Genomic DNA, 27,485 nt, shown 5'->3' with positions numbered 1-27,485 from the left:
ATTCAGGCCACACAGGCATGAGAGTTGTTTAGGATCATGAGTATTTAGAGCTAGAAGGAAACTCGCGTGGATTCCTCTCCACAAACAGGAGCATCTGTGGACAGGGCACAAGGATGAAGGGGCCCTGGCTGTGGGGAGGAGAGCTGTGATCCATTAGTGATGTCTGTGTGGACAGGGCACAAAAGAGGAAGGGGCCCTGGCTCTGGGGAGGAGAGCTGTGATCCATTAGTGATGTCTGTGTGGATAGGGCACAAAAGAGGAAGGGGCCCTGGCTCTGGGGACGAGAGCTGTGATCCATTAGTGATGTCTGTGTGGACAGGGCACAAAAGAGGAAGGGGCCCTGGCTCTGGGGAGGAGAGCTGTGATCCATTAGTGATGTCTGTGCAGACAGGGCACAAAAGAGGAAGGGGCCCTGGCTGCGAGGAAGAGGGTTGTGATCCATTAGTGATGTCTGTGTGGACAGAGCACAAAAGAGGAAGGGGCCCTGGCTGCGATCCATTAGTGATGTCTGTGTGGACAGGGCACAAAAGAGGAAGGGGTTTTGGCTCTGGGAAGGAGAGCTGTGATCCATTAGTGATGTCTGTGTGGACAGGGCACAAAAGAGAAGGGGCCCTGGCTGCGAGGAAGAGGGTTGTGATCCATTAGTGATGTCTGTGTGGACAGGGCACAAAAGAGGAAGGGGCCCTGGCTGCAAGGAAGAGGGTTGGGATCCATTAATGATGTCTGTGCGGACAGGGCACAAGAGGAAGGGGCCCTGGCTCTGGGGAGGAGAGCTGTGATCCATTAGTGATGTCTGTGTGGACAGGGCACAAAAGAGGAAGAGGGTTGTGATCCATTAGTGATGTCTGTGTGGACAGGGCACAAAAGAGGAAGGGGCCCTGACTGCGGGGAGGAGAGCTGTGATCCATTAGTGATGTCTGTGTGGACAGGGCACAAAAGAGGAAGGGGCCCTGACTGCGAGGAGGAGAGCTGTGATCCATTAGTGATGTCTGTGTGGACAGGGCACAAAAGAGGAAGGGGCCCTGACTGCGGGGAGGAGAGCTGTGATCCATTAGTGATGTCTGTGCAGGTGCAGGCATAGGAGTGGTCTTGTGCTCCGTGGCGACAGACCATTTAAACGCCTCTCAATTGGATCTGCATATTTTTCCCTCAGAGTGTGCCCAGACAGTCACTCGTATCCAACTCTTTGCCACCCCATGGACTGTAGCCCGCCAGGCTCCTCTGTCCATGGGAATTTCTGGGCAAGAATACTGGAGTGGGGTGCCAGCTCCTCCTCCAGAGGATCCCTCAGAGGGTAAGCATTTCAAAAATAACTCATGGTCTAATCCATTCTTGTGCATTTAAAAAAATTTTTCAGGGTCTTAATTTTTAAATTTACTTGTAATCTTTAAATTTGTAAATTTGTAGCAATGAGGTAATTTTCTAAAAGGGAATTTGTTATGGGTGAACTTGATTTCATAAAAATCAAATGTAAACATTTGTATTTACACCCAAAATATCCAAAGTAGACTAGTCAGTCATTATAAAATGTACTATGTGATGCTATTAAGTAACTGGTCAATACAAATGTATATTAGTTTATGTAGATAAATGGGTAAATAGGTAGGGAGGCAGGTCAGATGGATGGATAAATGGATAGATAGCTTTTGGATGATTAACACATGCTCATATAGTTTAAAAAAATCATTGCTAACAAAGATAAATACTACATGTCTGACTCTTTGTGACCCCGTGGACTGTAGCCTACCAGGCTCCTCCGTCCATGGAATTTACTAGGCAAGAACACTGGACTGGGTTGCCATTTCCTTCTCCAGGGGATCCTCCTGACCCAGGGATCGAACCCGGGTCTCCCACATTGCAGGCAGATGCTTTACCATCTGAGCCACCAGTGATTTGGATACATTTTCATTAAAAAGTTATATTTTTCAAATACTGGGGGGAAGAAGCCTCTCACTTTACAGATAAGGAAAAACAGAATCCTGCAGACACAGAGTGAGGATGAAAGCCCCCGTCTTCTGGGTCACTTACCGTGTTTGCTCTCATTCTGCTTCCACAGCACAAAAGTCTCCTCCAAGTCCACAACCCCTTATGAACAATAATGAAATCCAACCAGTTCTGAATGTACACAACTTATCCTCAGGAGAAAACGTGACTTGGACTACTATGAGGCCATTTACAGTATTTACCGTCACTGATCAGAGTGTAACTAAGCCCTACTGGTGGAGAAGGTGATGGCACCCCACTCCAGTACTCTTGCTTGGAAAATCCCATGGACGGAGGAGCCTGGTGGGCTGCAGTCCATGGGGTCGCTAAGAGTCGGACACGACTGAGTGACTTCACTTTCACTTTTCACTTTCATGTATTAGAGAAGGAAATGGCAACCTACTCCAGTGTTCTTGCCTGGAGAATCCCAGGGACGGGGGAGCCTGGTGGGCTGCCATCTCTGGGGTCGCACAGAGTTGGACACGACTGAAGCGACTTAGCAGCAGCAGCAGCAGCAAGCCCTACTGGGGATACTACACATTACACTGTATAGACACAGCATTTCTTTTATAAAGTCTGAAAAAATCTGAAATCTAAAACGCATCTGGCCCAGGGGTTTGGATAACGGAGGGCAGGCCAGTACTGCTGAGCCCTCCGCCTTCAGGGTGTGGTGGGCAGTGAAAGTCAAAGTCGCTCAGTTGTGTCCGACTCTTTGCGACCCCACGGACTATACAGCCCATGGAATTCTCCAGGCCAGAATACTGGAGTGGGTAGCCTTTCCCTCCTCCAGGGGATCTTTCCAACTCAGGGATCGAACCCAGGTCTCCCACACTGAAGGTGGATTCTTTACCAGCTGAGCCACCAGAGAAGGAAAGGTATGCTTTCATTTCTGGGGCTAAAAAAAAGGCAGGTGTTTTTAATTCCTGGGGCTTCCCTGGTGGCTCAGTGGTAAAGAATCTGCCTGCCAATGCAGGAGACGTGAGTTCGATCCCTGGGTTGGGAAGATCCCCTGGAGGAAGAGATGGCAACCCAGCCCACTACTTTTGCCTGGAGAATCCCATGGACGGGGGAGCCCGGCAGGCTACAGTCCATGGAGTCGCCAAAGAGTTGGTCACAACTTAGTGACTGAGCAACAACAATTTTTAATCTCCAGTTTTTACAGAGGAGAAGACGGAGGCTCCAAGAGGTTCTGAGATTTGTCTGCCGGCCCTTGGGAGAAGCCGGGTCACACAGACTCAGTGCTGCCAGGCGCAGGGCAGACACCAAGCGGTCTGGCTGAGGCAGCAGCAGGGCTGGGATGTAAGCTGTGGGGATGCCGCCTCGATCCCCTCTCCACTCCTTGCTCACTCCCTCCCCTCTCTCTTTCTCCCTGTTTTCTTACAGAAGAAAGTCTACTGTTTAATTTGAAAGCCAGCAACATCTGGATCTAAAGCATTCCTGCTTTAGGAGGGAAAAAAGCAAAACCTTGAATCCCCAGGGTGTGATGGTGAGGGTGCAGCTGGTTCCTCCCCAGCAGAAAACAGGGCCGGGCCCCGCCTCTAACACAGGCCCCACCCAGCCACGGGCCAGCCCCCTCCACTCCAAGAACACACCTGGTTTCACATCCCAGACAGTGGCTCTGAGGATGGAGTGGGATCCTGAAACCAAGTCCTCCGGCAGCTGTCCAGGGACACCTGCATGTAAAGGGTCAAATTCCTGGCCCCAGCCACGATTGCCCCAGTTACCAGCACAAAAGCAAACCTGTCTTTTTGCCGAAGAATATCCAGGGCTCCTGGCTACACCCTTAGGATGTTCTGCTTTCGCCTCTTGGCATCCTCTTAAGGTGATTTCATCTTATTCAAAATATTAGTGGGTAAAGAGAGCAGATGGGGTTTCTCTGGTGGCTTAGAAGGTAAAGAATCCACCTGCAATGCAGGAGACTCAGGTTCGATTCCTGGATTGGGAAGATTGCTCTGGAGGAGGAAATAGCAATCCACTCCAGTATTCTTGCCGCAAGAATCCCATGGACAGAGGAGCCTGGCGGGCTACAGTCCATGGGGTCGCAAAGAGCTGGACACAACTGAGCAACTAACACTTTCATTTTCAAAGAGAGTGGATAACGAAGGATTAACAGTGGGATTTGCCCTGAGTCCTACACGGGCCCAAAGGGGCCCCAGACTATATGTCTATCACAATGTCTCCCACCTCCATACTTTCATAAGACAATCAGAGCAGAGCTGAAAAGGCACCAGCTGGTACAAATGCAGAGATCCAGTCCACTCCTGTTGTTCAGTTGCTAAGTTGTGTCCGACTCTTTGTGACTTCATGGACTGCAGCACACCAGGCTTCCCTGTCCTCCACTGTCTCCCGGAGTTTGCTCAGATTCTTGTCCATTGAGTCGGTGATGCCATCCAACCATCTCATCCTCTGTCGTCCCTTCTCCTGCTGTCTTCAGTCTTTCCCAGCATCAGGGTCTTTCCCAATGAGTCAGCTCTTCTCACCCAAGTGGTCGAAGATTGGAGGTTTTTATGATTCTGGAAAATCGACTGTTCTTTAAATCCTCCCATGGTTATTCAGATAAGCATTATGATCACAAACTTCAATAAAAATGCTTGATAGTTTTTCTTTTCATAATAAATTTTAGGCCTTGTGTAGACAATGAAATTTTAAAGACATGACCATATCCTTTTATTGATAGATACTATGGTAAATTTATATATTTTCTTGGGCTCTAAAGTCACTGCAGACAGGGACTGCAGCCATGAAATTAAAAGATGATTGTTCCTTAGAAGAAAAGCTACGAGAAACCTAGACGGTATATTAAAAAGCAGGACATCATTTTGCCAACAAAGGTTGCTATAGTCAGAGCTATGGTTTTTCCAGAAGTCATGTACAGATGTGAAAGCTGAACCACAAAAAAGGCTGAGCACCAAAGAACTGATGCTTTCAAATTGTGGTGCTGGAGAAGACTCTTCAGAGTCCCTTAGATTGCAAGATCAAATAAGTCAATCCTAAAGGAAATCAACCCTGAATATTCACTGGAAGGACTGATGCTGAAGCTCCAATAATTTGGCCACCTGATGCAAAGAGCCAACTCATTGGAAAAGACCCTGATTCTGGGAAAGATTGAAGGCAAAAGGAGAAGAGGGTGGCAGAGGATGAGATGGTTAAATAGCAACACTCACTCAATGGACATGAATCTGAGAGAACTCTGGGAGACAGTGAAGAACAGGGAAGCCTGGTGTGATGCAGTTCATGGGATCACAAAGAGTCAGACACGACTTAGTGACTGAACAACAATGGTTAAGTTATGGCTGCAACACAGAAATCTTTACAGCAAAAGTCTGGACTGCATTTTGGAAACATGCATTGTCTCAGCTTCTCACCAGAGTTCTTTCCCAAGGAGCAGATCTGGAGAAGACAACGAATCTGTACATTGGAATTATGATGGGAGTGGGAGTTAAGTCAGATATAGGAAAATGAGGACTTTCAGAGATTCGGGGGCAGATTAGTCTCTTCGGGCGTTAGTCTGTGGATGTGCACACAGAAATCATACTCATGTCATAAAATGAAATAATTCCACAAGAAAAAGCTTTGCAAACTCTAAATCAAAATGTGTGTATTTTATTCTTTAATATAAAATCAGCTTCCCTGGCGGCTCAGACGGTAAGGAATCCGCCTGCAATGCAGGAGATCGGGGTTCAATCCCTGGGTGGGGAAGATACGCTGGAGAAAGAAATGGCAACCCACTCCAATATTCCTGCTTGGAGAATCCCATGGACAGAGGAGCCTGATGGGCTTACAGTCCACGGGTTGCAAAGAGTCAGACACGACTTAGCAACTAAGCACACATATAAAATCAACTTACATCTCCACCTCAAGGAGCATGAGAAATCCTTGATGTTTCTAAACCAGACTCAGACTAGTCTTTACGGCTAATGCATTCTGACGTATGGCAGAAACCAGCACAAGATGGTAAAGCAATTATCCTTCATTAAACAGACAAACAAACCAACCAGCAACTCCTCCAGCATTTGGTTCCTGTTTATGCTGATGAACACTCATGCCCCTAGGCGTCCAAGCTTGGAAACCCGTGCTAGAGACCTCGATCTGATGCAAGAATGCAAGGCCTACTCTCATGCAAGAATGGTCAGTTCCTCTGAAAACAAATCTGCTCAGGTCAGCCCCTTGCTCAGAAATCACTGACAACTGGCAACTGTTCTTGCACAACAGGTCGCCCCCAAGACCCTCCCCGTCTGGCCCCACCCGTCCTTCACTCCAACCCTGCCTCTGCATGCCAGCCACCCCAGCCACACAGCCCTGCCCAGCGGTCTCTCTGCTGGAACCTCTAGCCCCAGGCACCCTGTGCGGTCACCTCCAGCTCCGAGTCCCCTGCAGAGCCATTCTGCCCACCGCCCCCCGCCACGCCCCCCACCCCGGTGATGCTCATGTCCCTGGGCTAAGAGCACAGAAACACACCCCGGTCCCTGGACCACTGCTTCCGCTTGAAATGACACTTTATGTGAAGTCTCTCTTGCTTCCTCGGTTATGAAGTCCACAACGGCAGTGATCCCATTTTTACTCCTATGGTGTAATCTCAGTCCTGGTACATAACGGTACTTGTTCACTGAACGAGTAAATCAATCCATCTTGGGGTCTTCTCCTCCATGTACCCCCCCACCCCCACTCAACATCCTCCAAGAAGTAAAGAGCACACCCAGCGCCAGAGGGCCAGAGCCCTCACAGAAGCCAGGCCGCTGCAAATCCCCTGCTAGCTCTCCGGGTAATTAAGTTCTTGGCAGAAGAAATAACTTCATCATCTAGTTTTATTATTCTTCCAAACCACAATCCCAGAAGCAAATTGCGTTTGAGCTCTTGTAAATGACCTGACACCTCAGAGAATTCATTCTAGCTCCGAGGACAGAGCTCTTGTTGTGTGGAGGCCAACGGCTGTTGCACAAACCAGCCAGACCCTATGAAACCAACGGGCCCTGACGCTTCATCCTCAAAAGGGGTCAGGTCAGCCCCTTGCTCAAAAATCATTGACAACTGCCAACCATTCTTGCACAACAGGTCACCCACAAGACCCTCCCTGTCTGGCCCCATCCACCCTTCACTCCATCACTTCGGTGAAGCGGGGGGGACTCATGAGGACACAGTCTAGATCCCGGAGGAGCCGGTGTTCCAGGCCCAGCAAACCACAGCCTTAACCACCAGACCCGGCCCTGCCCGCCCTGGTGAGGGGAGTTGGCTGCGGTGTGCACACGCCAGTCCCGGAGGCCACGGGACCAGGAGCTCCGCCGTCCACCAGCCGGCCCTTTGAGAAAGACCCTGCCGACCCATTACAGAAAAATGTAACAGGAAAATAATAACCCTGGGGATGTCTTAGCAATGCACAGTTTTCTATTTAGAGTTCTCTCCTCACAACTTCTCCCATGAAAAAGGGGGCTCTATGTTGTTTGTGAGGAAGCAGGTGAGTCCATCCCCCTAAGGAATAACCGCAGGGCCTTCAAGGCAGGAGGAACCTTTTCCAGAAAAGCCCCTTTAGGATCCCGATGCCCCGGGGCCCCGACACCACTGTCTCCCTGTTGTGAAGTTCCGCATGGTTTAGAGACATGACTCACGGGCGCTTTCTGCTCTGCAAGGGGTGCAGCCGGCCCGCAGCCTCGGCCCGGCGTCCCCGCCTCTGCCGCCTTGTCGCCCACGTTCCCGGTCTCCCAGGCACTGGGCACCCGCCCCTCGGAGGACGGCAGCTTTGATTTCGAGCTGCTGCTGAGCTCTCCAGGCTGAGCTTTTCTGAGGAGAAACAAACGTGGAATTATCAAAACACATCCTGCAGTAAAGACAGCTTTCCCCCAAGTGGATGTCTACGTTCAAATGACATGAACGGTGTTGATGCCAGGCTGAGCCCTTGCGAGATATTTAAAGACATTAACCAAGTCCTCACAGCAGCCCTGGGGGCAGGGTGCGGTTACCCTGGCTTTGCTGTAAGAGGCTCAGGATAACCGTTATCCCGCATCCAAGGCCCGGCAGCGGCCAGGACTGGAATCCAGGCCTGCCCGGCTCCCACATCAGAAGCTGAACAGCCTTCCTTTTGTTTGGGAATAGAGCAGACAGCTTTCGCGTCCTCAGCAGCACAGAGCCCCTTTTTTTTTTCCCTGTGCGCCCACCTACGGCTGTGAAGTCACAGCCCTGAGGCACGGGACAGAGGCCCCCGTCTGCTCCCGCTTCTCCTCTCATGCAGGGCTGCCCACACTCGGGGGCAGGGGGCCCAGAAGCCACCCTAGCACCCAGCAGAGGCAACCCATGCCCTGCCCCGTGTCTGCCACCCGTGACCTCCCTGTGTCTGCAGTGATTATGTCACTTCCTCACTCAGCACCTCCTCACTGTCCACAGAATGAGATCCAGACTCCTAAATCTGGCCTTCAAGGCATGAGAGAGCACCACCCCCATCACCCACATGCACCCCAAACACGCAGAAGGATTCACCATCATCCCACGTATCAAATACACTCTATCGAGGGGTCCTGAGGACCTCCTCTCTGCCTTCTCCCACCTGACCTCCTACAGCTGGAAAACCACTTACCTTTCCAGGTTCTCCCCCTGGGATCAGGATGGGAGCCCCCAGGCTGGCCTGAGTCACAGCACACACACAGCCCACGTGGCCGCCTGTATCTCCTCCTGGACTGCAGGCTCCCGGACCGTCCCTGAGCACCCAGCATGGACAGATCCCCTAGGGACTGCTCTCCTCAGCGGCCGCCCGGGAGCCTGCAGCCCGAGGGGGTTGCGGGGCCACACTCACTCCCATGACTGTGCTGCTCTTGCTCAAGGTTAGGGAAGCCCAGGGTCACTGGGAACCACGTCCACGACATCCCGGGGGGATGCAGAACAGCCGACGAGGTGGCCTCGTGAGTGAAGGGGGTCCCCCAGAGTCAGAAGGGAGAACTTTCCAGAAACTGGATGCCACCGCGTGCCCTTGAGGCCCACCTGGCCCTCCCACAGGCTCTATCAGCCAAGAAGCGTGGCGGCCCCTGGCTGTGCTCTCCCGGCCCCGCGGGTCCACACCTGAGCTCCGGCGTCTCCTGCTCGGCCTTCAGCCTCGCCCTCTCCGCGAGGATCTCATCACAGATCACGTCGTAGGGTTTGTCCAGGTGATGTTCACCCATCACCCAGACCCAGACCTCATTGTCGGCTCCCAGCTTCCAGTGAACGGATCTGCCGTTGTCTGCAAGCAAAACAAGGATCTGGTTTGAACAAGTATCTTCAGCCGTGGGTTAGGAGATTTTCCACCGTTCAAGTATTTAAAGATCAGATGAAGCGAAGCACGTCCAACATGCTCTGAGCAAGCAGCCCCTTCCAGGGCGGTGGCTGGAATGTCTGTTTTAAAGCATGATAAGTGTGGGTTCTGCACGTGCCCTTTTTATAAGTCAAGACCCGAGATGGGAAGACCACTGTCTGCGTTATCTCTAGGGTAACAGAGCCAACATCAGACCCCTGAACCTCTGAAGCCTGAGAATCTCCCTGCAACCCAGCTGCTCTAGGGCACGGCGCGTCCACCATATTCCTAGGACTCACTGCTGGGTCCAAGGCATGCGTTTTAGAGTCAGACCAGTTTTGCTTTAAACCCTAGCCCTGCCATTTAGCTGTATGACTCGGACAAATCATTTAATCTCCCTAAGCCTCAGTTTCTTGTCCACACAATGGGAACGCTAACGTCTGCTCCGGAGGACAGCCGTGGTGGGAGGCAGCCGTGGGGCAGGTCCCCGGGGTGTCTGACACACAACGGTGCTCAGCAGAGGGGGGTGCAACCACTCCTCTGTGCTGTTGACGGCCATGGCAGCTGAGAGACACACCAGCTGTGAGAGACGACACGCCCGGAGTGAGACATGGGGAAGCTCCTAGAATAACACAGTTCCCTGCTGATCGCAGGGGCTGTGTTTACCTTCTAATTCCTGCTCCTCCAATGGGCACATCAGGCTTCCTGACACCCGGGACGGTGGGCATCCCCTGGAGAAGTCGGGGGGCGGGCAGTCCTAAGTCTGAAGGTTCCAGAGAGGACTCACCAGGGCCATGAGGGACCTCAGCTGGTCCTCGTCTAAAAGCCTGAGCCCGAGGACACACGCTCGCCAGCGCTGCTGAATGTGTGATGGGGGGCGGCTGCCAGAACGCAGGCCAGGCCAGGGAAGGGTCGCAGGAAGCAGAGGCCAGCTTCCCATGAAAGAGTCCTGCTGTGGACTCAGGACGCGGCCACTCGGGGGCCAGCCTAGCTCTTCCTCTGGGTGCCTTCCGCCCTTGGGGCCACAGAGATGCTCTGGGTACAACAAGGTTCTCAGTAGGTAAAGAATCCACCTGCCAATGTGGGAGACACAGGTTCAATCCCAGGGCTAGGAAGATCCCCCATGCCGCAGAGCAACTAAGCCCACGCACCACAAGCCTTGAGCCTGCGCTTTGAACCTGGGAACCGCAACAAGAGAAGCCGCTGCAATGAGAACACACACCGCAACTAGAGAAAAGCCCATGCAGCAACGAAGACCCCACACAGTCAAGCAATAAAGGAAATCATTAAAAATAAATAGGATATTGGGGGGCAGGGAGGAAGAGTCAGTCTGTGCTCACAGGTGGACGCAGGTATGAGGGAAGGTCAGTCCCAAGTGGGCCCTGGCTGGGGAGGCCAGGTCAGCTCCAGATCGTTGAGGAGATGCCCACAGGTTCCTTTACCATGGGACGCCGGCATCTCTCACAAAGCCCCCATACTGCCCACTCTGGGGCAGCTAAGAATATTCCCACTGCGTCCACCTCTCTGTCTTCACCTAACAACCCTCTGCCAACAGTTCTGGCAGCAGGAGGAAGGTGGCCGGAGATGGCATGGCCGAGAGCCAGGGGAGGCAGGAGTGGCCCAGGGGTCCCTGTAGCCCCTCTAGGGACAGCAACACACGCTGCCCCCAAACCATGTCTGAGAGCGTAACACAGGGCACGCGGGGGCCATAACTCTTGTCAGGGGAGGCCCTGCTCTGGGTGAGAGGAATCCAGAAACCCTACGAACACAGGAGGGGCTGAGAAGCAAAGGGGAGGGGCAGCCAAGGGGAGGACAGAGCCCCCGTACCTCTAAGATGGTGGGGGAGGCGTAAAGAGATGGCGGCTCTGGGGCAAGAAGGAAGGGGGTTTGGACGTGTCAGATAGCAGCCCTGACGGGAGTCTCTGCTCTGACGGCCCCTCTCCTTTGGGGAAAAGACACTGGGGTCCTTGGGGGGTCCACACAGCTCCCCGAACCCAGGGAGGGGGTCATTCTAGTAAAGGGAGTGTCGGCCTGGTGCCCCCGGCTTCATGCCAAGACAGGGAGGGCTGTCTCCCATGATGTTCCCATGGCATCCCTAAGGCTGGCGGGGTCCAGAGCTGGGTGCTTCGGGGTGCACGGGGTGAGACACTCTCCTGCAGGTTACCAGGGCCTGGGAGAGGTGGACAAGGTGGCAGGTCACCGACTTGATGAACTTCGCCACCTGTCTACTTCATGCCAGGCCCTGAGGTGGACACGCTGCAGACACTTGCAAACAAGACAGACAGTCCTGGCTCTCGGGGACTCACGTTTCAGCTGAAGGAGGCAGGCGCTGGACCACCGGTTAATTACGAGAGTAGCAGGACTGAGACAATGGTGATGTCAGGCACTCAGCCGTGTCTGACTCTTGGGACCCCATGGACTGTAGCCCGCCAGGCTCCTCTGTCCATGGGATTCTCCAGGCAAGAATACTGGAGTGGGTTGCCATGCCCTTCTCCAGGGGATCTTCCCAAGCCAGGGATCAAATCTGGGTCTTCTGCATTGCAGGCAGATTCTTTACTGTCTGAGCCACCTGGCTGAGGGAGGGGTGTTAAAGTGCTGGCGATGGGGTCAGGTGGGCAGGGGGACATACTCTGTGACCAGGCGAGATTACGTCCAACGAGGACTCAGAGAAGGCAGGGAGCTTCAAAAGGACAGAGAAGAAATAAGAAGTTCCTGGCATTCAGCTGGGGAGGCTGGGTATGGAATTTAGACAGAGAACAAAGTGGGTTTGGTTCTGCACAGGAGGAACAGCGTGACCAAAGCCCAGGGACGGGAACCGGCGAAGGGCCACGTGGAACCGGGGTCTCTGCCACAGCTGATGAGGCTTGAGAAGCCACCTGGCCGTGGGCTGAGGTCACAAGGGGAGCAGGGGCCCGCCTGGAACAGGCCCCAGATGCCCGGCGAAGGGGTTTACGTGGAGGGCCTGTGTTGCATAACTCCAGAAAGCTGTAGGAAAATCCCAGTGTTTACGGCACTTTATTTCTCCAGTCCGAGTTTCCTCTTTGATAAAACAGAGGCGATGAGTCTGAACTCACAGACAAGTGCTCAAAAGGATTAATTCCATGTTCTTGGTCTGAGGGACCAACCAAGAGTCCACAACTTTCAGACACAACACCACAAAACTCCCAGCAGAGAACACAGGCAAAACATCCTCTGACATAAATCGTAACTATTTTCCTAGCTCCTCTCCCAAGGCAAAAGAAAGAAAGCAAAAATAAACAAATGGGACCTAATCAAACTTAGAAGCTTTAGCACAGCAAAGGAAAACCATCAACAAAATGAAAAGACAACCTATGGATCGGGAGAAAATATTTGCAGACAATGTGACCAACGAGGCTTAATTTCCAAATTAAACAGCTCATACAGCTCAATACCAAAAACTAAACAAAAAACACCCAATCAAAATGTGAGCAGAGAACCTAAACAGATGTTTTTCTGAAGAAGACATACATGCGGCCAACAGGCACATGAAGAGATGCTCAACATCACTAATTATTACAGAAATGCAAATCAAAACTACAATAAGGTATCAGCTCACACTGGTCAGAACAGCCATCATCAAAAATATTGCAAATAATAAATGGTGAGAGGGTGTGGAGGAAGGGAAACCCACCGACGCTGCTGGTGGGAACCAAAGTTGGTGCAACCATTATGGAAAACAGTATGGAGGTTCCTTAAAAAACTAAAGCTACCATATGACCCAGAAACCTCACTCCTGGGCATATAGGTGACTTCCAGCGACCCTGGGCTGCAGTGTCCATGCGCTGCCTGAACTCCCAAGGAACCGCCCACCACTCTGGCCGCTCCTTGTGGTCGCTCACCTCTGACCCAGAAACCAGAGGGCAAATGCCTGGCCGGCAGGGCCTCAGGGATTTGGGTGCTATGGCCACGTTCCTTCTGATGGGTGGCCATGCCAGGTCTGCCGTGAAACATGTAGAGCATCACCAAGGCTGTTAGTAACCCTACTCGGCCATGAGGAAACTGAGGCTCAGGGAGGGTAAGTTCCTTGTCTGGGATTGTAGAGCTGGTGCAATGGAACCAGAATTCCTTACCTGACTGTGAGGCAGTAAAACCTGTGTTTAGAGTCACCTCTGATGCACTGTCCAAACTGAAATACCTTTGAGAGCAAAAAAAAGCAAACCCACCAACAGGAAAGGCAGGAAATGAATGTTTGCAGGGCTCTGCTGAGCGAGCTGGGTACGGGGTCACCATCTCGGCCCTGCAGAGCAGGAGAGCACCAGCCCCACGTTTCAGTGAAGACCAAGGCCCAGTCCTGGGCTTCCCTGGTGGCTCAGCAGTAAAGAATCTGCCTGCAATACAGGAGCCAGAGGAGATGCGGGTTCGATCCCTTGGTTGGGAAGATCCCCTGGAGGAGGGCATGGCAACGCACTCCAGTATTTGTGCCTGGAGAATCCCCAGGGACAGAGGAGCCTGAGGGCTACAGTCCATAGCGTCACAAAAGAATCAGGACACGACTGAAGCAATTTAGCACAATAAGGCCCAGTCCTATGGGGACTTCCCTGAAGGTAGTGCGGGTAATAATTCTGCGAGTCTGTGTTTCAAACCTTTGAAAATATTTATTCTAGAGACAAAAGGGACAGAAAGGGAGCTGGAGAACCCACAGGGTGCCACCATCCCGGGCAGCAGGTGGTGGCACAGACAAGCGAGTAGGTCACTCGGGGGGGAGGCCGGCTGGTCCACGGCTCCAGGGCGTGAGAGGGAACATCCGAGTGGGCATCTGAGTCCAGCACTCCACACGTGAGACAGAAGGCCATCACACTATCCAGCCCAGAGTGAGCCCAGGGCGGGCTGGGACCGGCGGCTCAGAGCGGACTCAGATCTGACATTCAAACCTGGACTCCACCGGTGACCCGCCCACGTCACTTTCCCCCAGTCTGTTTCCTTATTTGTAAGAATCAGGCGGCAGGCAACATTCACCTCCCTGGATTCTTACAAAGATTAAATGAAGTGACATCAACACAAGGGCCTGGCACTTGCTAACAGACCCACAGGGTGGTAGGGAGAACCTCCGTGGGATGGAGCAATGGAGTGTGCTGAGACAGGGAGTAACCAGGGGACTCCCAGGCTTCCAGCTTTGGTGACTCAAAGGAAAGCAGGCTGCAGATCATGGTGGAGACTGAGAGGCAGGAGCAGGCCTGGGGGGCCGAGGGGAGAGAGCTGGGATGATGCTGAAGAACCTGGTTTTGCATCAAGGGCCCAAGGGTCTTCTGAGCAGAGATGCTTGTTGGGTAACTGATATGAGACCAATGCTCAGATAAGAGGTCTGGTTTCGAAATACAGGTGTGAGATTCCATAAAGAGAAGAAAAGGTGCCCCAGGGAGGGAGTACAGAGACCCTGACCTTAACCTAATCGGGGAGTCAGTGAATGAGGCTCAGGGAATCTGTCAACATTGGGAAACTCTGCAGCAAATGTCGTCTGTACGGATTTTCCTGGTCCAAGCTTTCAGTAAGTTTTCCACGGAGTCTAAGGGACCCTCAATCCCACCTGAAGCTTACCAACCACCAGGGCAGAGTGAGGCTCCCCTGGGGAACACAGGTATTCAGGGTCAGGCAGAGATGTAAAAGACAACAGTCATGGAGACAGCAAGGGACCATGACACGAAGAGACTCTGAGAGGCAACTCACAGGGTGAGACCCGGCTGAGAAATCAACTGAGCTGAGAACTGAACCCAGCAACGGAGGTCACTGTGCTGGGTCAGGAGGGAAGGGAGGGAAGCAGACACGGCAGATGGCTCACACCAGGTCTCTGCCATCATTTCATTGAATAGGGAAGGCTCTGCATAAAGGAGCTCGTCTGAGAATCCACAAGTGAAATCTCACAAGCCCAAGCCTGTTCCAAGGGTGCACACGGAGCGTCTCAGTCACCGCTCATAGTGACCAGAGCCTGGCTTCTTTCGAGAAGTTCCCACCAGCTGGAGAGGTGTCTATTGCTGGGCAGCCTCTACCAAGTAAAGACCTCCTCTGTGTGCATGACCAGAAAAAAAACTTACGGAATAAAGGCTCCATGGGAGGACACCCACAGAAGCACACGTTCAGATGTGTGCAGGGCACCCGCAGACAACAGCAACTGTTACCAAGCTCCAGGTAAGCTCAACGCGCCAGGTAGGCTGAACAAGGGGCAACGTTTGTTAACAGTGCCAGCTATGGGAGAGTTAGGCTCAGGGTCACTGACCAGCTGCTGCCCTGGTCCCTCCGTCTCCTTTTCCTCACCTGTGAAATGTGAAAGTAACTCAGCACCAGGCTTGGCTGTGATGATTTCATGAGATAACAGACTTAAGCACAGAGTTCAGGGTCTGACACTCCAGCAGCTCAATCGGCACTGGTTAGGGCCGGGTTTACAGTCTAGAGCAGTGCTGTCCAATGGGAGCGCTGCCTGTAATTATACATTTTCTAGCCGTCCTATTAAAAAATCAACAGGAGCCCGGGCAAAATGATGGAGCAGAAAAGCCCTGAGCTCACCTCCTCTCATGAGAACACCAAAATCGCAACTATCTGCAGAAAAACCATCCATCAAAAAGCCAGAACCTACAAGAAAAGATCTCCTCCAACCAAAAACATAGAAAAGGAACCACGATAAGACAGACACCACAGTGAGACAGATACCCCAAGGTGGACGACCCACAGTCTGGAGATTCTCCCACCGGAGTAAGAGTTCTGAGCCCCAGGTCAGGCTCCCCAGCCCAGGGGTCCTACTCACCTGGGAAGATGAGCCCCCAGAACATTTGGCTTTTGAAAGCCAGCAGGGCTTAATTTGGGGAGTCCCACAGGAGTAGGGGGAATAGAGACTTCACTTTTAAAGGGCACACATGAAACCTCACACACACCAGGACCCAGGGTGAAAAGCAGTCATTTGATAGGAGTCTGGGCAAGACCTACCTGTTGGTTTTGGAGCGTCTCCCAGGGAGGCAGGGATGGCTACGTGTCGCCCTGGGGCCATGAATCCTGGAGGCAAACATATTTGGGGACCTTCTGTCGTGAGGACACGGCTGCTGGCAGCTTCCATCTTAGCTCATTAGTGCCAAGACCCGGGCCGCCCAACAGCCTGCAGGCAACCTGTGCTGAGAGGCCTCAGGCCAAACAACTAACTGGGTAGGAATGCAGCCCCAGCCATGAGCAGGCCCTAAGGACTTCCTGAGCCCACAGCTGACTCTAGACACGCCTCTGGACTTTGCCTTGCCCACCAGAGGGCCAAGACCCAACTCCACACCAGCGGGCAGACACTGGTCCTTCCCTCCAGGAAGCCAGCATGGGTCTCCAGACCAGCTATTTGTAACAATACAAATAACTATTTAGAAAAAAAAAAAGAAAAAAAAAAGACAAACGAGGCAGCAGAGGAACACGTTCCAGATGAAGAAAGATGATAAAACCCCAGAAGAACTAAAAGGAGTGGAGATAAGCTTTCTACCCAAGAAGGAGCTCAGGGCAGTGCTTGTAAAAGATGATGAAAGAACTCAGGAGGACAGCAGGTATGCACAGAGCAAGAAGTTGGAATTTTTAAACAAAGAGTTAGGAAATATAAAGAACACATAGAGAAGGAGAATACAGTAACTAAAATGAAAAATACACCAGAAGGAATCAACAATAGACTAAATGATACAGAAGAGTGGATCAGTGAGCTGGAGGATGGAGGAGTGGAAATCACTGCTGCTGAGCAGAAAAAAGGATGGAAAGAAATGAGGACAGGTCAAGAGACCTTGGGGACAACATCAAGGCACTAATATTAGCATTATAGGTGCCCAGAAGGAAAAGAGACAGAAAATGAGCCTGAGAAAATATGTGAAGACATAATAACTGAAAATTCCCCTAGCCTGGGAAAGGAAGCAGTCACTCCAGCCCAGGAAATGCACATACTTCCAGACAGCAGGAGTCGCCAACCTCCAGGCTGCAGTGACTCCCCATCACTCACATTACCATCCCCCACCACCCCCCTTCCACAGAAAAAGTGTCTTCCCTACAACCAGTCCCTGCTTCCAAAAAGGTTGGGGACCACTTCCAGACAGGATGAACCCACAGAGGAACATACCAAGACTCACTGTAATTAAAATCACAAAAATTAGAGATAGAGAATATTAAAAGCAGCAAAGGAAAAGCTTCCCAGGTGGTGACAGTGTTAAAGAATCCACTTGCCAATGCAGGAGGCGCAAGAGGGATGTGCGTTTGATCCCTGGGTTGGGTAGATCCCCTGGAGAAGGAAATGGCAACCCACTCCAGTACTCTTGCCTGGAGACTCCCAAGGACAGAGAAGCCTGGTGAGCTACAGCCCATGGGGTCACAAAGAGTCAGACACGACCGAAGCGACTGATCATGCAGCACGAGAGAAGCAACAAATAACATATAAGGGAAGTCCCATAAGGCTAGCAGCCTTTTTCTGAAGGATAGGAGGGAGTAGTGTGATACATTTAAAGAGACGAAAGGGAAAAACCTACAACCTGCAAAGGAAGAACCTGAGCAAGGAACTTCATCTTACATCACCAGGAGGAGACCAACTCAGCAAAAGTGAGAAACCCAGTCTCTCAAAGAGCTCCACGCCACTGATTCCAGGGGACAGAGCTCCAGGCCACTGACTCCAGGGGACAGAGCCCTTCTGCGGCCCCAGTCTACACAGTCACCCACCACGTCTGCGTGTCACGTTCACAACTAATACGGTGCCAGGAGGCCCCGTTATACTTGGTTAACTCAGACCAAAGGATGCAAGGAAATGAAGAAGCCAGATCGGAAAGATACAGGCTCATGCTTCAGTTTGGACATGTTACCACTAGAAGGAAAACCAAGGATGCCCTTGGAGAGTGCAGAGTCCTGTGAAATCCAGTGGACCTGGGTACCAACTGGGGTGTGACCTTGCATGTATTACTGCACTTCTCCACGTGTAAAACAGGACCACTGATACCTGTTTTGGAGAAATATCGTGAAGATGACATGTAATGTATGTAAAAGTGCTTTGCGTGGTGTCTGACAAAACAGGGGTTTAATAAATAGCTGCTATTGGTGATAATAATAAATGAACTACTCATATTTACTTCCATATCACTATAAAACCTTAATTGGAAAAAGTTTTAATAAAAGACAGTGCAAGAAAAAGGTCACTAAACTGACTTCCCTTTTGAGTCTGTGCAAACAAGGGAGATTAATTTTCTCAGTCTTTGAAACCCTGAACAGTTTTATCAAATTTATTTTTCCTGGCTTAATGAAAAATGAAGAGAAATTGATCTTTGAATGCCCCTCTGTAAGTGACTTTGAAAACTGCTTTTTTCCAACAACATAGGTATTTGTCCATAACAAAAAGCATGTGGACGGGTGTGTGTGCGCTAATGCACGCTTTCCCATGTCTCTGTGTGTTTATGCTTTAACCCTGATATACAAAGAATTCCTCCTCATCCATGGCCCCAAAGACGTGGCCAAGCTAACAGGGATTCCTTGGGTCAGGAAGAGGTAGTATATTTGAAAGGTGAACTCACACTAAAAAAATTAGCATTATGACTTTTTTCCTTTTAGTAGTATTTGCATCTTGAAAGTGAATGTCCCTAAAAACAGAAGACTCAAAGAAACATCTTTCAGAGTCTACGGAATGGAAACAGCATTTCTACAGAGATGCAGCCATAAAGACTTTGCATGCTGGTAGCAGAGTACGAGGGGCTTCCCTGATAGCTCAGTTGGTAAAGAATCTGCCTGCAATGCAGGAGACCCTGGTTGGATTCCTGGGTCAGGAAGATCCCCTGGAGAAGGGATAGGCTACTCACTCCAGTATTCTTGCCTGGAGAATTCCATGGACAGGGGAACCTGGAGGGCTACAGTCCATGGGGTCGCAAATTGTACACGACTGAGCAACTAAGCCCAGCACAGCAGAATACCAGGCATCTGGGATAAGACGAGGTGGACCCTTCCTGCATGCCCCTCGAGTTCATCTCCAAGTGACTTTTTACTGCAGCTTAAGGTCAGTTTGGTTTCAAGAAAGACATCTGCTCTCAGCCTCACCACTCCAGAGTATTGCCGCTCGTGTGTGTGTGTATGTGTGTGTGTGTGTGTGTGCGCGTGCACGCATGCGTGCACACTTCAGGTTGATCAACTGCACCATGAAAAGCTTGGTAACACTGAGGGTCCGCCTGCCAAACTGGACCTCAAACGCGGCTAGCTGCTGACCAGCGTGAAACATGAAAATGAGCAGGGAGGCAGCCTGCCGCGTGGGCTCCCGGGAGAAGCGAGCTCCGCTTACCTTTCTTTGGTCTGGGTTTCACTGGCAAGGACTCCTGTTTTTCCATCGCTGCTTCTCTTTCTTTCCAGCGGCGGACCTGCTCCTCCCTCATCTTGAAGAACAGGATCTGTTTCTGTTCCTCGTTCAGCTCTGCCAGCAGATCAGGATCTATGTACATCTCCGACAGGATCTGTTTCAGCATCTTTGCAGGGCTGGAGTCTTTTACACCTGGGGCAAAAGTTCTTGAGAACGGCTTCCAGGGCTGCCTCCCCTCGGCTGGCACGGGGGGGCACCCACAGACCTTCCCAGATGCTCGTGGGGCTGGGACGATGGCAGTTCAGCAAACTGGCTCTGGGTTCCCACACCAGGCTCCCTGCCCAAAACACCACTCATGAACGTGCAAAGAGCAACAGCCAAGATGCAACCGTGTTAAAAGGTACAAAGGCCAGGACAGGCTTAGGAGTAAGCTTGGCGGAAACACAGATCCGCTTTTATTTCAGGCAAGCTTTGTTAAGAGCTTTGTGTAACCTGTATCCTGTAATTTCCATAGATACTTCAACAACAACAACAAAAATAAACCCTAACTTTTTACCGGTCACTCTCAGGGAAACAAAAAATTAACAGAGGCTTGGCCTTCTTCCAACTAAGCAAACATGCGATTACCTCCGAGCTCAACAAACCACCACGTCCACAGCTAAAAACAGTTAAAGAGACAAAGGCAGGGATGAAATTAAAAGCCTCTCTCCAAACAACATTCTCCAAAAGAAAACACTGTTTTTGAGATTTCAGAGAATTACCCACCCAAACCCAAGCCGGGCTTAAGGAAGAAATAAAAATTAGACCATACTGCAGTTTTCCCATTTTCCCGTACAAGTGGCAGTTAATACACACAATTATGTTCTTTCATCTTCACAGAAGGACAGTTCAGTGTTCAGACAACTCACTAGAACCACGGAAGCCGGGCAGAGCAGGAGAGGGCACTCACGTGCATTTTGGAAGGGCACCAGGGTTTAGGCGTGCCTCTTCCAGATACCCTAATTTCACAGGGTCTAAATTTACAGACCAGATAAACTGGGGGAGCCGTGAAATTAAAAGACACTTTCTCCTTGGAAGAAAAGCTATGACCAAGCTAGACAGCATATTAAAGAGCAGAGACATTACTTTGCCAACAAAGGTCCGTCTAGTCAAGGCTACGGTTTTTCCAATGGTCATGTAAGGATCTGAGAGGTGGACTCTAAAGAAAGATGAGTGCAGAAGAATTGATGCTTTTGAACTGTGGTGTTGGAGAAGACTCTTGAGAGTCCCTTGGATTGCAAGACAATCCAACCAGTCCATCCTAAAGGAAATCAGTCCTGAATATTCATTGGAAGGACTGATGCTGAAGCTGAAGCTCCAATACTTTGGCCACCTGATTCGACAAAGTGACTCCTTGGAAAAGACCCTGATGCTGGGAAAGATTGAAGGTGGGAGGAGAAGGGGACGACAGAGGATGAGATGGTTGGACGGCATCACCGACACAATGGAATTGAGTTTGAGCAAGCTCCAGGAGTTGGTGATGGACAGGGAGGCCTGGTGTGCTGCAGTCCATGGGGTTGCAAAGAGTCAAACACGGCTGAGCAACTGAACTGAACGGAAGAGGTGATCAGGCTCATCACAAAGGGTCCTCGCTCTGTAAGACAGTTTCTCAGACGGAGGAGCCTTGGGCCTGAGCACACAGGTGACTTCACAGGGGTACCTACTCCTCAGCAGATGTGTTCTACTTCACACATTTCCATTTGGTCTATTTTCAAAAAATATAGCAAACCTTCATATTTTTGTCATTAGAATAAAATGATGTACACATTTCCATTCTGGGGGGACAAAAGGATGCTTATTTTGTTCCAATATAATAAGATATGCACAAAAAGCTTATTTATTTCAACTCTTCAGGATCACCTATGTTCTAAGAAACGGACTAACAATCCCACCATCTGGCCACGCCCTCTCAAGTATCTTCTTTCTCCAAACTAAGTTCAAAGGCTCTTAAGCTCCAGACCAGTCACTCAGCCACATGGCGGCCCTCCCAGGCCCATGGCCAGTCAGCCCTGGCCCATCTCCCGGTCAGCCCCGGCCGGTCTCCCGGTCAGTCCAGGCCCGTCTCCCGGTCACCCCCAGGCAGGTTGCCGCACTCCTCTCACGCCCGGGAGGCTCCTGCAGCCTCACTCCTGCTCCGCCTCCTTGCACAGCTGTTTCTCCATTTACACCAGCTTTTTCAGAGAAGCATGAGCAACAGCCCAACAGCCAGGGTACCCAGGGGGCTCTGAGTACCAACGACATGTAGTTCCATTCACTAACATGCCCTGATGTAGCAGGGACTTTTACTGAGGCTTACCACGACCCCCGCCATCTGCAGCATTCAACTACCCGGGGCCCAAATGGAACACAGTGTTAAGAGAAATTTTTAAAAGAATTAAAGGCACTGTCCGACTCTAACACAGTCAGCCACACCCGCCCCAAGCTTCCTGGCTAGCTTTGTATTTTGCTTTGAGGTGACCCTCAAAGGCTCTAACGGCCACACCACTGATGTCCTGTGATGCTTTCCTGACTCTGGGGTCTCCAGGAGAGGGGCTCAACTAAATCTACACTCAAGGGGGGTTTCCAGAGGATAAGCTCTTGTCTGTAGGTGTCAGAATGGCAGGAAGAAGGTAAGTCCTCAGCTCACTGGAGTCCAGTGCTGGAGACCAAGTGCTAAGAAGTCAAAGTGAATGAGTCCTTGACATTCCAAAGGAACATACCTCAACATAATAAAAGCTATATATGACATTCTGGTAAAGGTCCTTACGCCGGGACATTTCTTGACCAGGGGTTGACTTTTGCAGAAATAAAACACAGGGGAGAGGAGCTGCCCAGGGAAGCTGGAGGCTTCCGCTCTATTCCCCAGTCTGGAATTGGGCGACTCCCAGCAACAGAGACAGGCCAGGCAGCGCCTAAACAGGAAAACCCTGAAAGGGCTGAATCCGCTCTCCCCTCCCCACCCGGCGCACTCCTGGTCTCAGACGCTGACCCCAGCCGCAGCCATGACCGTGAGCAGTGAAGGCAGTAACTAACGAATCTTCATCCCAACCTTGGAGTTCAGCCCCTCACCATCCCCATTTCCTACAAGATGATGGAGGGTGTATGCCCGGCCGTCTGGCTCCAGGTCAGGGGCGCGGAGTCTGCTGGGAGCTCAGAATCAGGCTTCCCTGGTAGCTCAATTGGTAAAGACTCCTCCTGCAATGCACGAGACCCCGGTTTGATTCCTGGGTCCAGAAGATCCCCTGAAGAAGGGATAGGCTACCCATTCCAGTATTCTTGGGCTTCCTTTTTGGCTCAACTGGTAAAGACTCCGCCTGCAATGCGGGAGACCTGGGTTTGATCCCTGAATTGGGAAGATCCCCTGGAGAACGGAAAGGCTACCCACTCCAGTATTCTGGTCTGGAGAATTTCATGGACTGTATAATCCGTGGGGTCGCAAAGAGTCAGACACAACTGAGCGACTTCAACTTTCACCTTTCAGAATCAGAGCATTACCGGGATGGGGAACCACAGGTGATGTTTCAGAAGCAAGTTCTGGCAGCAATGGAAATGCTGAACCCAAAGTGCATGAGGCAGGGTTGACCCTCTCGGGGGGCAGGAGCCTCATCTCTGCAAGTGCAGGTGGCCTTAGGGGAGGGCAGGTACGGAAAAGCCCCCACCCTAGGAAGGACAGCGGGAAGTGACAGACATGCGGGGCTCACGGCGTTCACACAGTGCACTCAGTCTACACAGCATCCACCCGCAGCTCCATCCACAGCCCCTGGGGAACAGACCAGCAGCGGAGACAGACCAGGGGAAAGGGTGGCTCTGTGCCGCGGGGAAGACAGGTCCAAGCTCTCACAGCTTTGATCTTGTGCGGTTTCCCCCAAACATGCTTTTTTTTTTTTTGCATTAAAGGTAATTAGTGGACCTTCAGGGAAAGACACTGGCTTCCCCCTATCCTCAAAGAAAACTTGGGGATCCAGCTGACAAGAATCTTGCAGGGCGAGGCTGCTGAAATACAAACACTGCATGCCAGGCTGAGGCTGCGGCCCGCCAGTAAGAACCTCAAACACAGCGCCGGCGCGCCCGGGAGGCCAGCCCTGCCTCTGCCGGGCTGGGTGTCACTTCACTACCCGCACTGGCTTTCCTCACCGTGAAAGGAGCCTGAACTGTGTGACTCTGTAACCTGAGGTCTGTGCCACACCATCCAGCGGGGACTTAGGGAGGCAAGTGGAGCCAGGGTGGAGGAAGCAGAAAGGAGGAAATCAACTGGTCAGGATTTCCCCTATTTCACCCCCTGACAATTAGTGCTGCAACCAAGTCTGGCACACCTAGTGCAGCGGGCTCCCCCCCATTCAAGATCCAGCAAAAAGGAAAGCTGGGCTAACTCAGTTTCTTCCTGTGCAATACTTTTCTTAAAAGACAAAATTGACAAGCAACACGTCCACGTCTGCTACTTTTTGCAAAAATAAATTTCTAATGGGTCACAGCTGTCTTCCAGGACTCCCATAGGTGTGGCCTGGCTCTCATACTTGATTATACTTTACTGGGGTTTAGGGCCACTGTCCTCTAAACAATGATTTTTTTTTTTTAGAGGACTTTTTGTATTTTTGATGACTCTGAGACCTCACCCGAAAGGGTGGTGCAGTGGTAAAGAATCTGCCTGCCAATGCAGGAAATGCAAGAGAGCCAGGTTCGATCCCTGTGTCTGGAAGATCCCCTGGAGAAGGAAATGGAAAGGCACTCCAGTATCCTCATCTAGAAAATTCCCTGGATAGAGAAGCCTAGGGGGCTACAGTCCATGGGGTCACAAAGAGTCTGACACGACTGAGCACCAAAAAAAAAAAAAAAAACAGCCTAATTAATCATAAAAATATTTTTTAATCATAAAAATATTGTGATATGGACATTATAACTTTAATGGTAAGAATATCATTTGAATTATAATTCTTTTCAAACAGCTAGCTGTTTTCAGACTTTCAGTTATCTCATTTAACTTTGCGTTATTAATCTACCCGCACAAAGGTTCTCTTTGAGGATAAAATGAATTGGGGGGGGCAACATCAATTTGGTAAATTCTGTAAAGATGATGCACCACTCTTCAGAAATTTGAAATCACTGCACACAGGTTTATCTAGAAATTTCACTCATGCCAGATCTACGCCCGCATTAATTGCACTTACTTCTTCACTGAAAAAAACTAAATAAAAAACTTGTATCCAAGTCGTTACTTTTCTTAAGCAGGCATCCAACAAAGCTTTTAGGGTTGAGCTGACTCTTTAAGTTTATTTAGAAAGAAAGGGACGCTCTGTCGCCTCTTTCCTATAACTCTTGGGGAGAGAAAGACACTCTGAGCGAACCCGCAGTGACTCCCCAGTGCCCCGGGCGCCACCCCAAAGGCGCCGTCGCGAACCCTAGGGCAGGGGAAGGTCACCGCGCGGCCGCCTGCGGCCACCTTCTGCGCCCGCCTTCCGAGGGGTGGCGCCCCCACCGCGGCCCCGCGCGGCCCCCCCAGTGCACCCCGCGCCCACGGGATCGGGGACCGCGCCTGGCGCGCCGCCTTCCTCGTCCGCGACCCCCAGGCGCTCCCTCCCCGGCAGCCCGGGGCGCTCCCCCGAGGGACGCGTCCCGGAGCTGCCCGCGCGCCCCGCGGCCCCGCGCGCCCCTCACCGCGACCACCGGCCCGCTCTCTGCGCCGCCGCTCTCCTGCCGGCGCGGCGACACCGGACACCCGACACCGGATACCGGGCCGCTCGCAGCTGAGCCCGCCTGGCGGAGGAGCGCGGGACCGCCACCCGCGGGGAGACCCCGCGCTGGCCGCCCCTCCCGCCTCCCGCCCGCGCGGGACCGGGCCGCCCTGGCCGTCGGGCGCCGAGAGCGCGGCCGGCTGCACAGACGCGCGGCCGAGACGCAGGCCGAGGGCCTTCCCGCCGGCCCGCTGCCAGACCCCCAGCCCGCCCGCACCTGCGGCCGCCGGCGCGTCCCTCCGTGCTCCCCGCGGGCCGGGCGGGGTCCGGCCGGGCGTCCCAGCAGGTTGGGGCCCGGAGCCGGGAGCCCTTCTCAGCTCCGCCGGAGGAGCCTGTGCTCCAGCGTCTCCGAGCTCACTTTTTTTCTTTTGTTGACCTTAAGTCAATTATCAAACTCCTCCCGGGCGCTGGTCCGCAAGGGTACGGCTTTGTAGGAGGCCAGGACCCGGAGGAGACAGGCTGGGAAGATGGAGACTGGAGACGGTCAGTCCGGGGGTTTGGGGGGAGAGAAAATGAAAGAAGTGCGGAGAAGGGGAGAAGGCAAGAGAGTTAAGAGGGTGAAGGCGGCGCTGAACTGCGCGCGGGGACAGCACAGGTCTGGGTGGCGCCCGGGGGGGAGGAGCCGCGGCCAGAGAAGGAAATCTGGGAGGACAGCTCATTGGAGGCAGAGTGGACTCGTCCGATGGCATTTTGCATTCAGAGAACCGTTCAGAATGTGTGGAGCAAGGAGCCTGCTGTCGTGACCACACCCTACCCCAACCTGGTCACAGGTGTCAGGGAGAAATGGGGTAAACAGCGAGTGTAGACCTGTCTACACAGCCTACCTGACTTGCTCCTTTCAAAAATGAAACCTTCCCATTTCTAGCCTCTCAGGACCTTGGAAGATACTGGAGAGGTAGAACCTGGGGGTGGAAGTCAAGCCTCCTGAGTAGCTATTTGAGAGCTATTCTAAGGATCCTATCAGGGCAGAATTTCTGGTTGGGTTTGGTTCCCACTGCTTATTAACTGAATGGCCAGTCGAGTGTTTCTGGCTGGAGTGTCATTTAACCTGGCTGGCTGCTGGCGCCTGCTCAGAGGGAACCCTAACACTCCGTGGTGAAGCAGTTGAAGAACTACAAAGTCAGTTTAACACAGTCCCCAGAGGCATTTAATGAGCGCTTGCTGGGTACCATGCTGGTCATGGTGAAGCCAGACATGCAGGGAGCAGACAGCCGGCCCCATTGCAGGCAGCACTGCCTTGTACAGTAGCCGCATGTATGTTTCTGCCTCCTTGAAATCATGAACTTGTTGCCAGGACTGATCCCACATCAGTGACTCTGTGACTTAACTATGAGGCTCTCATCACTTCTGTCTGCCTTCGGGCCACGCTCCCGGTGGGAAACATCTCCCCACCCAGTGATCCAGGATGTGTTGTGGGAGGGTTGCCCGCCTTCACGTGCCTGTCGAGTGAGGTCTGGGCCACCACGCCTTGCCAGGGTGCTGAGCCTCACCCTACTGGCCACTGGCAAGTCAGGGACACCTGTGAGCTGTATCACCAGCTGTCTTGCTCTTGAAGTTCTGTTAAAAGCCCTTACAAGTGTCCCGGTATCCTCAGATCTTCCCAGGGAGCTTGGACTAGGTCTCCTAGGACAAAGGAAACCAAAGTCTCATCTCTTGCTTGGACTGGATTCAAAATCAAGTATTTCCTAACTTCTGTCTTTCGTGCCATCTTTTCAAAAAGTGCATAGTTTCATTTTAGGTTTACAAAGCATTACTGCTGGTGAGCCCAGAAGTCGCTCTTAAGCACAGCTTACAATCACCTGAGGGAGGGTTAAAGCTTGCCCCTTGGTTCCCCGCCCCCGCCAGGAGTTATTTTGTTGAGACTGAGACGGAGCACAGACCACATTTCCCCAAAGCATGCTAGGAGGTCCTCATGTGGCCAAAGATGGAACCACTAAAATGTGAGGGAAGTTGATAGGGGAGATTTTGAAGAGTTATTCTACAGACCCTGTGTGGTGTGCGTGCTCAGTTGCCAAGTCACGTCTGACTCTGTGACCCCAAGGACTGCAATCCGCCAGGCTCCTCTGTCCATGGAATTCTCCAGGCAAGAACACTGGAGTGGGTTGCCGTTTCCTCCTTCAGGGGATCTTCCCCACCCAGGGATCCAACCCTCATCTCTTGTGTCTCCTGAACCGGCAGGCAAATTCTTTACCACTGAGCTACTGGGAAGCCCAAA

General features: G+C 51.9%; 1 protein-coding gene across 4 annotated transcripts in view; it reads right to left on the bottom strand.

Annotated features, from left to right (window-relative positions):
• The window catches only part of SH2D4A (SH2 domain containing 4A), a 63,564-nt gene extending 37,694 nt beyond the window's left edge, over positions 1-25,870 (bottom strand). Inside the window, exons 1-4 of one of the 4 annotated variants that reach the window (XM_044926222.2) lie at positions 25,488-25,870; positions 19,509-19,715; positions 9,028-9,187; positions 7,587-7,758 (exon numbers count right to left, since the gene is read on the bottom strand). In XM_044926222.2, the coding sequence (XP_044782157.2) occupies positions 7,587-7,758; positions 9,028-9,187; positions 19,509-19,689 (513 nt within the window). In that variant the 5' untranslated portion in view covers positions 19,690-19,715; positions 25,488-25,870. Of the gene's footprint in view, positions 1-7,586; positions 7,759-9,027; positions 9,188-19,508; positions 20,644-25,487 lie in introns of those variants that run through there. The other 3 variants (XM_044926247.2, XM_044926318.2, XM_044926279.2) reach the window with 3 other exon arrangements.
• Positions 25,871-27,485: the final 1,615 nt, after the last annotated feature.

Source organism: Bubalus bubalis, chromosome 1 (assembly GCF_019923935.1).
Source record: "Bubalus bubalis isolate 160015118507 breed Murrah chromosome 1, NDDB_SH_1, whole genome shotgun sequence".
NCBI lineage: Eukaryota > Metazoa > Chordata > Mammalia > Artiodactyla > Bovidae > Bubalus > Bubalus bubalis.
This window is presented reverse-complemented; position numbering and strand designations above follow the sequence as displayed.